Below are 16067 nucleotides of genomic sequence, written 5' to 3' on the forward strand. Positions count from 1 at the left end.
AATAACTTTGATTTTCTATATTATAATTATTATTATTACTCTACTAATAATTACTTAGATCTATAGATTTATTTAACTAATTAATTTTATAGATTATATATAATTTCTTAGCTAATAGGTTTGCCTTGGATCTTTTACTCTTATTATTATTCTAAGTATCTCTAGCTTTTTTATAGATAGCCTTTAATTACTTCTATAATTTCTTATTATTATTTTTCTATTATTAGCCTGATTAGTATTCCCTTATTATATAGTCTTGTTTTTTATAATTATAACATGCTTTGTTATTTTAATATTATTTCCTTTCTTTCTTAAAGATCTTTTAGTATTAAGTTATATTTAACTTTATTAATTATAGCCTATAAGAATTACTATATTCTTGACTCTTTAGTTATACTTATTATTTATTATTAGTATTATACTAATTTATTCTCTAGTTATCTTAATACCTGTTACCTGACTGATTCTTATATCTAATATTAAAGTTAAATAACTTGTTATTAATCTTAATTACTTATTTAATTATCTTGCTAAGAGTTCCTGGCTGTTTTATTTAAATTAATTTTTCTTAAATCTCTAGTTTAAGCCCTTCTTTAAATTATATAATATAAGTATTATTATCTTAGTTTAATTAAGATATAACCTACTAAAATTCTGAAGTATACTAGCTAACTAATTTAAACTATTATAATTATTATAATCTTTATTTTATATTTTAAACTATATTAATATCCCTGAATATTATATAAAGTTATTTCTTAAAGTTATTATAATTCTTAAATACTTTTTTAATTTTATTATCTTAATTATTTTTAGTATTATCCTAGAAGTCCCTGATATAGGGTTTGAACTAATTAAATACTAGACTTTTTAGATATATAATAATAAATATAATTTTATTAGATTTAGTAGTAAGTCTCTCTCTGTTTATCTTTATATATATATTTATTTATATTAAAAATATATAAAGCTTAGAATAAGTGCTGTTAAATATTTCTAGTAATTTAATCTTAATAATACAGGTTACAAGTTATTTCTTTAAGATTATAATATACACCTGCAGTTACTTAATTATATTAATAATATTTACTAGAGTTAGCCCTGTGCTAGTGTCTCCCTGACTACTTTTATTACTAGTCTTAGGGATTAGTATAGTTATTTTATTATTATTTAATATAATAATATTTTAATTTGTTTTTAAGTTAATCTAAGACTCTACTTATATTAACTAGTATTTAATATATTAAGATCCTAGGATCTCTTTTCACTTTTATTATACTAGTATTAATAACTTGGGTTATTTAGGGTGAAGAGCATCCTGTGATCTTCTTATTAGTTATTAATAAGAGGTTTTATACTAACCTGAGGCCTTATATAGTAGCTATATTATTATATTAATTAATAAGTAAATTAATAGTCTAAAGGTGATTAATAAGTAATAAGAGAAGTAAGGTATATCAGGTATAAAAATCTGATTACTTAGATTAAATATAGGCAAGTAGAAACTAGACTTTAAAATATATACTTAGACTTAAGAATATTATTAAATATAACTAATTAAACTATAAATACAGGTAAATAAGTATTCTTATATATCCTTTCTTAGTTACTTCTATAGTAACTTCTTTATAGTTACTTCTGGAGTTACTTTAATTATATATTTCTCTTTAGTATCTACTCCTCTGGCTACTCCCTGGGGGTAGGTGTAAAGTAAGTGATTATATTATATAGCTACTCCTCTATCTCATGTTAGAAGTAGGTAATTATATTATATAACTTGTAGTCATCCTTGTGCAAGGGTTCTGATTCTTATATTAATTGATTAGTATCAGGCTTCTGCCTGGCTGTGCCGCCTTTCGTGGGGTATTAACCTTGTTGGGTTTCCATAACAGTGATGTTAGGATATACCTCTAGTAAATCTATTAGAGCTATATATCAAATTACTTGCTGTTTATGTGTTTGGCTAAAGATAGTAATAGATATAGACCCAGGATAAAGGTACTAGCAGTCCTTACATGAAAGTAATATAAACTAGATTTAAAGTATCTAGAAAATTAAAAAATCTTTTAAATCACCAACAGTCAACATATTATTAAAAATAAAGAGAAGAGAAGGGAACAGATACCTATTTTATATAATTATATAATATTTTAGATTTTTAAAATACTCTCTTTTCTCTGGACCTCTTTTTACTAGTTCTTTAAAAATAAGTTATCTTTTATTTTCTAATTAATATATCTTAACCTATATAATACAGAGATTAGTCTCTTTTTTTATATTATTATCTCTTATCTTTCTCTTCCTCTTTTTTCTCTTACTTATTATCCAGGATTCCTGATACACCTATACTCAGATATAAGAAAGTATTAAGAGCTGGTAAATACTTAGATAGTACCTTAACTAGTTAATAAAGTAAAGAGGCAGGTTTGCCTGGACAAGTAATTATTACTAATAACATGATATCGTAGAGCCTTATAGGATAAGAATAGTCTAGATAATTACCTTCATGCCCTGAGTTTCCCACCCCAGATCCAAGTATAGAATGGGAAAGGGTAGTATACAATAGCATGATATATATATATAGTTATTCAAGGAAGGAGCATCTTCCTATTTTCTGTGCTATCTAATTAAGGACATAGAAATAGAGATAATACTAGGAATAGAATAAAAAGAACTGCCTAAAGTATTAAAATAGATAACTTAGGGAGTCTAGTATTCTTACTTTTTAAATTTAAAGATTAAGCTTATTCTTCTAACTTATATTCTTTGTTCTTAAAAAATAAGATATTTCTTGTGATTATCTTTATATATTCTTATATCTATTAGCAGGAATTAATAAGAATTATAATATTAATAAGCAGCGCAGTATAAATCCCCTGAATAATAAAAATTATCATCTTATTAATACTTTGATTTAACTCCTAGGAACTTTTTTCTAACTAGCTTTAGATACTTTTACTTATTCTTACTTTTACTTATTCTTATTTTTCAGAGGCTGTTTTTAGCTCTCTTATTATAAAAACTAGCTATTTCTCTCTCTTTTCATGATGTTTTCTTCCAAGCTTAGGCTATTTTTCAAGTTATCGTCACTGCTAGTTTATTATAGACCTCTAAATAGGGCAGATCAGGATCTAAAAGTTGGATCTAGATCCTGATCTGCTGGATTTCTAGATTAAAGAATTTAATCTAGATCTGTCCTGTGATTTAATATAGGATAAATTAAGATTAATCTATTTTAATCTTAATTTATATAAAATTATTAAGACTTTCTCTTTTCAGCTACTTTTTAGCTATATAAAATAATAAATTATTAAAATAGAATATTATTATATATACCTGTTCTAGTTAGTATACTTATAACTCTTAAGATATACTACTTTTTTATATAAAATTTTATATTTTAGTCTTGTATATAAATTATTATATTTTAATAAAATTAAAAAATTAAAATTTTAGTATTAATTTAGAATATTATTAATAATAATACTTAAGATATTATAATATATAATATAATAAAATAAGAAATATATATTTTTATTAAAAACTAGAGTAAAGACTTTTTTTAATTATAAAAAACTTCTTTTAATTATTAAGAACTTAGAACTTCTTAATTATTAAGAATTAAAAATCTTTTTAATTTATTATAAATTTTTCCTGGCCTAGTTATTTATATTAACTTATAAATTATATTTATTAAAGTTACTAGAAAAGACTTTTCTAGATTATTTTATAAAGAATATTAAAGATAAGATAGATTAAATTAAAATAAATTAAAATAAATTAAAATAAATTAAAATAAATTAGAATAAATTTCTCTAGAATAAATTAAGATTAATTTATTTTAATTTATTTTAATCTAGTTTATTATAAGATTCTTTTAATTATTAATATTAATTATATAATAATAATAAATTCTTTAGTCTAGATTATTATAATTTTTTTTATTTATACTTTTAATTAATTATATCTCAAAATTTTATAAGTTCTTTTCTTTTTATCTTCTCTAGTTTATAGAAAGTCTTATTTATTTATTATATTATAAAATTAGATATTCTAGTTCTTAAATATTTATTTTTTATTCTTATTTTTTAAGAATAATCTCTTATATTTTTTTTTAATAAAATATTATTTATTACTTCTAGTATTTTATTTTAATAAATATTTATCTCTTTATATAATAATTAATTTACTTAATTATTTATATTATCTCTTATTTTATTAATTTTAGAATATATTAATTTAATAATAAAATAGAAGTTTTTTATACTTTAAATAAAGAAAATAAATAATAAGTTTTATAAATAATAATTAATAATAAAGTATAAAAATAAGATATAAAGAAATATTTTTAAGAAATAATATTAAGTAGATTATTAGAAATATTTTTTTTAAGTTATTATTATTAAAAATAGGATTCTAAAGATTATATATAAGATATATAATTAAATTATTATTTATTTAATATATAAAAATTATGAAACTTTTTTCTTAAATAAGTATATTTAAGAAAATATTAATTATTATAAATTAAAATTATTATAAGATATTTAAAAGCTTCTTTAATCTAGAATATATTAATACTTACTTTTTTTTTTATTTAAGTTTTTAACTAAAATTATTTTTCTTAAATATTTTATAACTTTTATTTTAAGATTTTTACTTATAAGAGCTTTAATAAGAGTATAATCTCTTTAATTATTAAGTTATAACTATCTTTTTAATTTATTAAATATTCTTAGTTTTATAAATTTATTAAACTAGTTAATCTTATCTTATTCTCTTTTTAAATTCTATTTATATATTAAGTATAATAAAAAATCTAAGTAAAGATAATAAAATATTAAAAAAGTTTTTTATAAAGTTTTTTATCTAGTATAAAGCTTTTTATAGTCTTAGATTACTAGATCTTATCTTTTTATTAAATATTTATAATTATTATTAGATATTTTATTAATATAAATTAATATTATTATAAGATATTATTTAGATTTAAGTTATTTTATAATAATTATAAAGACTTTAATCTTAGTATTCTTTTTTTAATTTTTTTTTAAAAATATTAGATTAAGTATCAAGTATTAGTAATAATTATAAATAATATATTAAATAATATTATACTTTATAATAATATTATAAAAGCTCTTAATTTACTTATATTATTTAAAAATATTTTAATTATTTAGATATCCTGTATAATATATATTATTTAATTAAGTTTAAAAAAGCTTCTTAATAAGATAAAGATAATTTTAAAGAATAATAAGAAAAAAATAAACTTAATAAATAATAAATTCTAAAATAAAGTTATATAAGAAAAAAATATAAATATTTTACTTATTTTTAATAAGATAAGTAATATTATTACTTTTTATTATAATTATATTTTATTAATTATAATTAAAAGAATATATTTTTCTTTTTAATTATAATTAATAAATAATATACTTTTTTTTTTAGTTATAATTTTTTTTTAACTTTAATTATAACTAAAAAAAAAGTATACTATTCCTTAGTTATAATTAAAAAAAAAGCTAATAATAAAATATATAGTCTTTTTTTTAGTTATAATTAATAAAATATTATAATAATAAGAAAGTCTTTTTTTTACTTACTTTTATATTAATATTATTTTTATTTAGATTTACTAACTAGTTATCTAGATTATTAAAAATTTCTAGTATAAAAAATAGTTTTTTAAGTTTTAATCTTAAGATCTTAAGTTTATATTAATATAAGATATTAGAATTTACTAAAATTTTATATTCTTAATATTTTAATATATAAAAAAGTTATAAGTTATTTATAATAAGTATTATATAAAGTATAATTTTTCTAGTTTTATACTTATTAAAAATATATAAAAATAAATTAATTATCTTTTTTTTATTATATAATCTTTTTTTAATTTTACTAGTATTTTTTTAAAGACTAAAAATATAATTATTTATATAATCTTTAATATTTATAATTAATTATTTAATTATCTTAAGAAATTTATTATCTAGCTTTAATAAAAAAAAAATAATAAATAATTATATAAATTATTTTTAAGTATATAATATAAAAATTATAAGATTATTATATAAAGATTAATAAGACTTATAATTATTTATATATAATTATTATAATTTTAGTATTATAAAATAAGCTTAACTTTTTCTTTAAAAAGAATTAGAATAAGTTTTATTATTAATAATATTACTAGAGTCTTAAGAATTATTTTAAGTTATATAAATAATTTTATTTATAATCTTAGCTAGTTTTATATAAGATTCTTTTAATAAAATAATTTTTTATTATAAATTAAATAATTAATTAATAGAATATTCAGGAGTCTTAAATTAATTAAAATAATAAATTAACTTAATATGTTAAAAATTATAAGTAATTTATTATTATTTTTTATTTTCTCTTATTTATATTTTATTAATTACTTATAAGATTAATTTATATATTTTTTAAAAAAATAATTAATATAAATTCCTAGTTCTTACTAGTTTTATATAAAATATTTTTTTTATTCTAGTAACTAGTTCTAGTATTAAATAACTTTTTAATATTACTTATAATATTTATTATTATTACTAAAAATCTCTTAAATTAATAATAATCTAGAATCTTATAATATACTTATATATATTAAGATTTAATATTAAAAGTAAATATTATACTTTAATAAAAGAATATCTTATAATATAAGAAATATAAGTAATAAGAAAAAATAAAAGAATTAATAAAATAAGAAAAAATATATTTAATTTAATTAATAATATTAAAGAAAATTTATTATTTAACTCTTAATTATTATAATATTAGATCTTAAGTAAGATTATACTTAAAAAAAGATTTATTTAAAAGATTTAAGATAAATCTCTAATTAATCTTAATAATAAAAATAAAGAGAAGATTTTATTATCTAATAATATAAATTTATAAAATAAAGACTTTTTTTAAAAATATATATTAGAATAAGTACTAAAATACTTAAAATAAGATAATAATAAATAAGAGTATATAAAATCTTAACTATAAGTAATTAAAAAGATTAGTTATTTATTAGTTTATTTATCTTTATTAAAGTAGATTAAAAAAGAGTTTTCTAAACTACTCTAAAAAGTATATAATAAAGACTTTATTAAAGCTACTAGAAAGCTATAAATTAAATACTAATAAAATATAATATAAAATTAATAAAATATATATAACACAGGATTCTAGATATTTATCTTATTTATTAATCTAATAGATTAATCTGCCCTGGATAAGACAGATTAATAATTTATAGAACTACCCCGTGGATCTAAGATTAGGATCCGGATCCAGATCCAGATCAGAACAGATCATTTTGAGGCCTAGTTTATTAGTAGGTTATTGACCTGATCTTATCTCTAGAAACATATATATTTATTAATATAATATAAGATATATAGTCTTAAGGCACATGTTTATAGAAAGAAGTTCAGGATTTTTTTAGACTTTGTGTATAAAAGAAAGAAGAAGAGTAAAAAAAAAGTTAATAAATTAATTCTCTCTCTGGTATAATTCTTTTAGCTAGTAATAAGTATTCTAACTATAGCTTATTAATAGCTTGACTTAGTTATATAAAAATATTTTAAACTCTATATAAGATGATTCTTCGGCTTGTCTACTATAACTACTTTATTAGGCTTTTTTTAGAATATCTTACAGGCAGGATATTATATATAAGCTATAATCTATATTATTATAAAAGTACTTGCAGGAGGTGTAGAAGTAATCCTAAGAATTATAAGTAAATATAATATACTAATAATAATTCTTTCCTTTAAAGAGTTTAGATTTAAAGACCTTAATATATCTTTTCTAAGATTTTCTCTTCTTATTACTATTAAGAAACTATTATATAATAAAAATAAGCTCTCTTTCTATTATTTTTAAAGTAATCTTCTCTTGATCAGGAGCAAGACTAAATAAAGAGAAGTTTATAAAAAAAATTTTATTCTTTAAGAGCTAATAGACTTCTCTTTTTTATAGGTTTACTACTAGATTATTTATCAAGATATCTTATAAGAAGTAGTTAAAAGTAATTTAAATTATAAACAGTAGCTGCTAATATCAGGAAGAATTAAGAATAAATATTATTTAAACAGCTAGTTCCCTACTTATTAATAGATATCTCTATAAGATTATAGAATATGGGAGGGTAGGTACAGTGTAATTTAAGAATAAATTACTTAAATTCTCTTTCTAGTAATTCCTACGATCTATTATAAGCAGCAAGTACCTGTTAGTTAGACATTAGTCCACTATCAGTTCACTATCTACCTGCAGAGGTGTCCTATATCCGCCTTTACCAAGCCGGGCGTTTGGCCCTTATTTCTGGTCATGACATGTTTATACTTAATTTCAGTATTAAGTATATATACTTAATATATCTTACTTCTCTTCTTACTTATTAGTTCTTTAGACTATTAGATTATCTTATTAAATAATATAATTAGTATAATTATTATATAAGGCCTCAGGTTTATCTAATTTATTATTAATAATTAATTAGAAGATCACAGGGTGTTCTTTATAATCTAAGTTACTAATACTAGTATAGCAGAAGCACAGAGGGATCCTAGGGTCTTGACAAAGAAATTATTATTGAAATTTATATATATTAATGCAATAATTAAAAAAATATAATCTTTTTAATCTTAATAATAATGTCTTAAATAATATAAAGAATAAATAATAAATTATAAAGTTTATTCTCTTTTAAAGCTTAAATATTTAAATAACTTAATTATAAATAATCTAAAGAATTAGAATAAAAAATTATAAGATTAATAATTATTAATTAAGAAAGTATTAATACTATATTATAAATATATAATACTTATAATAAATTATAAAGATAATATAAATATATTAATTACTAATTAACTAGTAATTAAAAATAAATAAGTTAGATCTTGAACTTTAACCTGGCCTGGCTATAATAATTAATTAGAAATCTATCTCTTGACCTGACTAGTTATTAATAGTCAGGTTATAGTTAAGATATAACAGTCACATTAACCTACTCTAATCCAGATCCACTCTAAAGACAGATTAGAGTGGATCTGGATCTGGATTAGAACAGATCCTTTTGAGGCCTAATCACAAGCCACACTTAGTGCTCTGGAACAGAATCATACTTGAAAATAGGTAGGGTTCTGTTCCACCCACTTATTAGGGATATAGGAATACAGGTGGGAATACAGGCAGTGACATGACCCCAGTCACTATAAGTCATCTATCCACTGCATGTCGTATGTAATTCCCGATTCCCAGGACGAGATACCGCTATTCCTCTTTTGGAGCCCGACACCTCAACTAGTCCCAACTTTGTATATAATATGCTTGTATGCTCGCTCGTTTCCAAAGCGAATGACTCTTCAGTGGAGATCCTCAATTTGTTGCCATTGTCTTGAGGAAACCTTCAGTGCAGGGGGTTTGGATATTAATATCATTCTTCACGAGGACTAAACAAGACCTCAGTTTTCAATTTATTCCGTTGCATGCTTTATTTCACTATTAGGCTCTTGCTGAAAACTATTCAATCAATAATATGGCCCCGTACATTATTGCAACTTGCAAGCAAACCCGCTTCCATCGTCTTGATGACCATCCTTCGCAGGAGGTAAGCCCAACTCGTAGGCTATTGTATTCTTTTGTGTCTTGCTAACATATGCATCTCAGATAGATGTGGACGGACTTCATATCTCGGTGGCATCATCACTAGAGACGACGGATACCTCATCGAAACCGAAATCGAAAGGCAAATCAAAAGCCAAGGCCGAAGCAAGAGAGCTGATCGTGGATACTCATCTGCGTCTCAAGCCTGGCATCCATTACGGGTTTATCGGACGAAATGGCACCGGAAAGTCGAGTGAGGATTGAATTCTATATAGGTTGGCTGCTCATCAGGTAGTTGACTGATTTACTATTTCCCAGCACTTTTACGGGCCATGGCCGAAAAGATCGTCCCTGGTATACCTCATTCGACTCGCATTGCTATTCTACAGCAGACAGATGCGAACGAGGACGAATCAAATGATCTATGGACTGGAGATCGACAGATGACAGTCCTGGAGCGGGTTATGAGTGGAGATAGTTCCAGGAATGAAGTTATTCGGAAGATGGGAGGTAGGTTTCTGACAATTAGTTCCGGTGTAAATCTAGACTTAACTTTTCTCTTGTCAAGTTCTATCAAAAAGCTTCGAGGCTGATGACCCGCTAATTCCGGTCCGCGCAATTCGCCAAATCCGCCATGAGCAACTTGAGTACCAGCTCTTTGTAGCTCAGAAAAACGCAAGCTTAAAGAGTGGAGCTAGAGGGATGCAGGCGCGCAAGGACTTGAAGGCCGTTGAAGAAAAGGTCCTGGCCTCTAGAGAGCGGTGAGTACCTAAACCCTCGTACCAAAGACCCCTTTCTGATACATTCTAGGCTGGAACAAGAAAAGGAAGCAATTGATGCCGAGGGGATAAAAGTGGATACACAAGCTGCGGTGGATACACTCCGAGATCTCCAATCCCAATTTGAAGCAGTGAGCTTTCCTATTAATGCAACAAATCCGGAGCTAATCTATTGAGGCAGATGAAACTAGTCGACATTGAACAACAAGCTCGTCAGACCCTCATTGGCTTAGGTTTCAAGGAAACTTGGTTCACCAAACCATTCCTGACCCTATCTGGTGGCTGGCGCATGCGGTGTATGCTGGCAAGCGTCTTGATTCAAAATCCTGATATCATGATTCTTGATGAGCCGACCAATTTCCTGGATCTCCTGGGCGTAGTCTGGCTACAGAACTATCTTCAACAGTTGCGCGACTCGTCCGAAACGACGGTTGTTCTTGTTTCTCATGATAGAGACTTCATCAATGCAGTGTGTGGAGAGATCATGATTCTCAGAGATCAGAAACTCTCATACTTCCGAGGTAACCTGTCTGCATTTGAGAAGGATTTTGAGGAGCAAAAGCTCCACTGGGGACGTATGAGGGAAGCACAGGAGCGTCAAGCTGCTCACATGAAAGCCACCATTCGAGATAACATCAAGATTGGGAAGAAAACAAACGATGAAAATAAGTTGCGGATGGCCAAATCCCGTCAGAAGAAAGTTGACGACCGGATGGGCATCCAGGTGAGCGCGAATGGAGGGCGATTCAAGCTGAATAGAGACCTCATGGGCTGGCACTTTTCAGCCCGTGCGGAAATTGAGGTCCCACAAGACGAACGAGGAGCATCGATGATGCTTCCTGATGCTAGCAAATTACGATATCCAGGTCCGTTGATCTCCTTGGAAGGTATCGTCTTTCAATACAAAGCTAGTGAAGCGCCTGTATTGAACGGTATTGACTTGGTGATGCACATGGGTGATAGAGTTGGTATCATGGGTCTCAATGGGTCTGGAAAATCGACTCTCGTTCGCCTCTTAGCAGGCAGTACTTTGCCAACAAAGGGGAAGGTATCGACTCATTCAAGGCTAAAATTTGGGTACTATGCACAGCACGCGATTGAGGAACTCCACGAAGAAGGTCGAGCTAATCCTAGTTTAACTGCTCTGCAGTTGATGACACAAGAGGTCGGTGGGACCTTTGGTGAGGGCGAGCTAAGAGGTTTGCTCTCATCTATGGGTCTCCAGGGCCGGATTGTTTCCGATGTACCGTTATTCCTGTTGTCAGGAGGTCAACTTGTGAGTAACTTTCTCCCTTCTTGAAGCATTGACTGAACTAGTTAGGTACGTCTTGCCTTGGCGAGAGTCGTATGGAACTCACCACAACTACTGATTCTGGATGAAATTACGACACACCTGGACTTCCACACAGTAACCGCTCTCTCATCAACACTCTCCTCTTTCAACGGTGCTATCATATTGGTATCCCATGACCGTTTCCTCGTCCGGTCCGTGATTGAAGGGAAGAAAGATGAGGATCACAATCTGGACGACGATTTTGAAGGCGTTGACGATGAGCCGGAGGAATCGCAGAATCGACGACGGGCAGTTTATGTTATCAAGACAGGGAAGCTCAACGAGCAGCAGAACGGCGTAGAGCAGTTCGAACAAAGTCTCATGAAGAGGGTTCAAAAGATGCTCCCGACACCAGGATAAGTACTGAGTCACCAGTTGACTCCCATCGCAGTTGATACCACTTCAGATAGCAATTGTACAAATAAAACCGGGGAGTCATGGGATATGGATGTCATAGAAGTAGTTGAAGTCATTCACGGTCCAATGCATTTGAGTTAGGAAATACGTCGGACGCAGCATAATCCGATACAGACCCTCCTCCATTATCAACGGCATGGATAAGATTGGCTGGGACGGGTATGGGTAAACTAGGTGTACATCCAAACCCTCGCCGGAATTTACGTGGAGGAACTCGACGTGACATACAACACTTGTACGAAAGTGGACTGTAAAAGGTACAAGCTCAGTTGCTTGTCTTGAAAGCGCATGGCAGTAGCAGCTAACGAAGAGCGAAAAGCAAGGTCACTGGGTTTCGGGCGACGGAGGCAAAAGACACGTCCATCCCTGAGTGTGATATCTACTCGTGTGTACTCCTTTTTCCCCCCTTCCCTTTCCCTATATGTATCTGTTGATGTTGGATTGCTGACTTTGATGTACCGGGAAAGGAGCACGGACTACTCTAGGGAGCCTATTCTCGTGGATGGAGATTATCTGATTGATCGGCAGCGGATGAGCTTACTGAAGTGTAATCATGCAGAGTACCACCAGGAGGATGAGGAGGTCAACGAGTAGTCGGATCAGGATCAGGATTTAAAAGTTAGATCTAGATCCGCCCCATTTCAATGCCTAATAATGACACCCTAGAGTAAATCCAGACAGGAATTACTGGTGTATAGATCTAGTAGATCAAGATGAAGATATAAAAGTCAGATTCTGACCCGTCCCATTTTGAGGTCTAAGCCCGTTTGCTTGATGATGATGTTTGTTTTCCAATCAACCCCCCTGTCATCTCCTACCCCGCCTGCTTTTGACAGCACATCATCTTGCATCCTCTTCCATCATCTTCCTTTTCTACAAGAGTGCTCAGTTGATATCGCAAACAATTTTTTCTAGTCTCTTTGTACATCTCTTTGATACTCAATACACCTTTCCATGACTTGACCATTTTGTAATCAGCATGGATATCCACGACGTCTCTAATGCTCCCGAGTGTCTTAGGTATCTTCAAACACATCAGCAAAATCTCAAAAATGCGCAGGCTGTCAAAGGGCGTCAAGCAAGACCCCAAAAGTCCAAAAATGAAATCCTGAAGCAGTTCATGTTTCGACGATGGATGGCAACGAACGCTTCTGCTAATTTGACAAATATCCAATCCTCGTTCCTACCGCCTGCCTACCCCCCATGTGTCAAACCCTTCAACGAGTTAAAGAAGGTCATGGTCAAAAATCTGTGTCTTGAGACTCATCACCGGGAACAGTATCTCCTTCTGAGGACGATCACTCCCACAGATACGCTGAGCGCCGTGATGGCCATCGTAGAGGATGAAGACGGCAGTGCTCTCATGCTGCAGCTCTACAACCAAGAGCAGGAACTATCGGGCGCACAGAGCCTCAAGGAAGGCACAGTGCTTGTTGTGAAAGAACCCTACGTGAAAGTAATGGCAGACGGGGACTACGGGATTCGAGTGGACCATCTGTCGGACGTCTGTTTTATCCCCGAGTTTGGCGACCTGGTTCCCTTATCTTGGAGGACACGTGTAACACGGGCCGATGAGAACTCGTCTTCTTGGAAGACGAAAGGAAGTGAGTATTTTCATCAGGGTGATTATCATTCAGCAATCCAATGGTAACTGCAAAATATTTCCATGTCCAAGAGGGGATGCTAATAATACCTTTAGCTATTCAAAGTCTTTGGACACTGATCCCTCGCCAGAATTGCTGATGATAGCGCTGCTCAACCGTGCCCTTTCCTTCTTAAAAAGCTACCGCTTTGATGCAGCGTTGAGAGATGTTGAAGATGTTTTACAAACATCGGAGCTATCAGAAAAGGCTCTTTTCAGGAAGGCTCAGGCTTTATATCAACTTCAAAGGTTCAAAGAATCCTGTGAAATCCATGCAGTACTTGCAGAGAAGTATCCAAATAATACCATGGCTGCGCATGATTATACACGAGCATCAGCTCGGCTTGTGGAGCAGGAGAGCGGGAACTACAAGTTCAGGCAAATGATACTAGAGGCCAAGAAACGTCAGCCCCCAACGCTTGATCGCGGCACTTACATTGGTCCTGTGACTGTGAAGCAAACTCAGTCTCATGGGAGAGGACTCTTCACGACAGAGGCGGTAAAGGCAGGTGACCTTCTGTTCTGTGAAAAGGCATTTGCTCATGCTTTCCACTATGAAAATGCCTCCACAAATCTCCGTCTATTACTTAATATCGACATGGACAAAGCTATCATTGGTACTCAAGCAGAGCTTCTCGAGTTGATTGTTCAGAAGCTTTACAAAAATCCGTCTCTGCTACCAGGCTTCGTTGATCTGTATCATGGCACATACAAATTAGTGGATGTCGTAGAGGTAGATGTAATACCAGTTGTGGATAGGTATGTCACCGATCATCTATCTTGACATCAAAGCTAACAATCTTCCAGCTTTCTTGTTGAACGGACCATGGCCCTAAATGGCTTTGGGTGTCCTCTTCTATCCCGCCAGAGCCACATTAGCAGCATGAAAGGGGGTGATGATACGGCCAAAACAGCCAATGAACAATTTCATTCTTGTGGGTTCTGGTCGATGGCTTCATACATTAACCACTCCTGCCTGAGCAATGCCCGTCGTTCTTTCATTGGGGACATGATGATCGTTCGTGCTTCGAGGGACCTGCCTCCTGAGACCGAAATTACCTTCTGGTACCAATCACCCATGAACTGCGACCCCAAAGAATTACCCGTCGACCTACAGAATTGGGGTTTCAAGTGCGACTGCGAATTATGCCAAGACACACGAAGTCATAGCAGAAATGCTCTATCAAACAGAGACAATATTTTTGCTGAGCTGCAAAGATTATTCAAACGACCAAAGAGTAATCTGCGAAAGATCGAAGACACGCTTCTGAGCCTCGCAGGGACATATCGTCGACCAACGTATGAAGTCCCTCGTCTTGCACTTCTTTCACCCTATCTGTCTCTTGCTGTGATCTATGCTTCATCCCAGAGACATGGGAAGGCCGTGGAATTTGGATTGATGAGCCTAGAGTCACTTGGTTTCGTAATCAAAGGTGGAACTATTCCTCATGTCTCGAATCTTCCATTAGTTGTCCAAAAATGGGGCCTGATGACTGACCAAGTTGTGGCATGCTGGATGATTCTTTGCCGTGCATATCAAGAGCTCGCACCTAAACTCGCGTCCCAAGCTGAGGAATATGCCAGAGTCTCCTACAGAATCTGCGTTGGCGAAGATGAGACTTTTGATCAGACATACAACCGGCTATCAGAACGCGTGGATGGCTTGTTGACGACCGCAATGTAGTTGTTCGAGGCTATAACGCAATGACTGCACATTTTTATACTCATGAAAGCAAGAGCAGTAAATTCCTGAAACATATCTCGAGCTATTATATAGAGAGACGTCCTTGTCCCCCCTGCTTTTTCATTTACGCCTAACTGAGGAAGTATATGATATATATAATATAGTTACAATTTTAGCTACATATGTCAAGGCCTCAAGCGACTCCTAGATCACGGAAGGTATGAATGTAGAACTAACCACATATTCTAGAGGCAAAACTACTAGCGGAATGCTGACTAGGTATATTACTAGAGAGCATAATATTAGCATAGTCAAGACAGACTACTTACCAAAATACGTTGGCAGCCACACAGTGGATATTATACGAAAGCTTAGTCGCCTTACTGAGAATTGAGAGGAAACACATCAATTACACGCACATGCAGCTGAAATAATCTCTGGATCCTCTTTCACTTCTTAATTATGTAAAGACATTTCACCAGAACACGCTCTCTGATACATCAAAGCACTAGTCTAATACTGCAATAACAAGTTTCAAATTTATACTTTTAGTTCTAAGATAATTAG

At 30.0% G+C, this 16067-nt stretch overlaps 2 protein-coding genes across 2 annotated transcripts; both read left to right on the forward strand.

Moving 5' to 3' along the window:
• Positions 1–9416: 9416 nt before the first annotated feature.
• P168DRAFT_260203 (ABC-F family ATP-binding cassette domain-containing protein) lies at positions 9417–12212 on the forward strand. The gene is made up of 7 exons (XM_024834661.1): positions 9417–9649; positions 9709–9898; positions 9964–10155; positions 10214–10406; positions 10456–10555; positions 10606–11700; positions 11746–12212. The coding sequence occupies exons 1-7, from the start codon at positions 9578–9580 to the stop codon at positions 12115–12117; spliced, it is 2214 nt and encodes a 737-aa protein (XP_024688795.1). The 5' UTR covers positions 9417–9577; the 3' UTR covers positions 12118–12212.
• Positions 12213–13039: 827 nt separating this feature from the next.
• P168DRAFT_313428 (TPR domain protein) lies at positions 13040–15582 on the forward strand. Its single transcript, XM_024839660.1, has 3 exons — positions 13040–13821; positions 13874–14575; positions 14624–15582. Exons 1-3 carry the CDS (start codon positions 13154–13156, stop codon positions 15498–15500), a joined length of 2247 nt encoding a protein of 748 aa, XP_024688796.1. The 5' UTR covers positions 13040–13153; the 3' UTR covers positions 15501–15582.
• The last annotated feature ends 485 nt before the right edge of the window (positions 15583–16067 follow it).

This window comes from Aspergillus campestris, assembly GCF_002847485.1.
Source record: "Aspergillus campestris IBT 28561 chromosome Unknown P168scaffold_15, whole genome shotgun sequence".
NCBI lineage: Eukaryota > Fungi > Ascomycota > Eurotiomycetes > Eurotiales > Aspergillaceae > Aspergillus > Aspergillus campestris.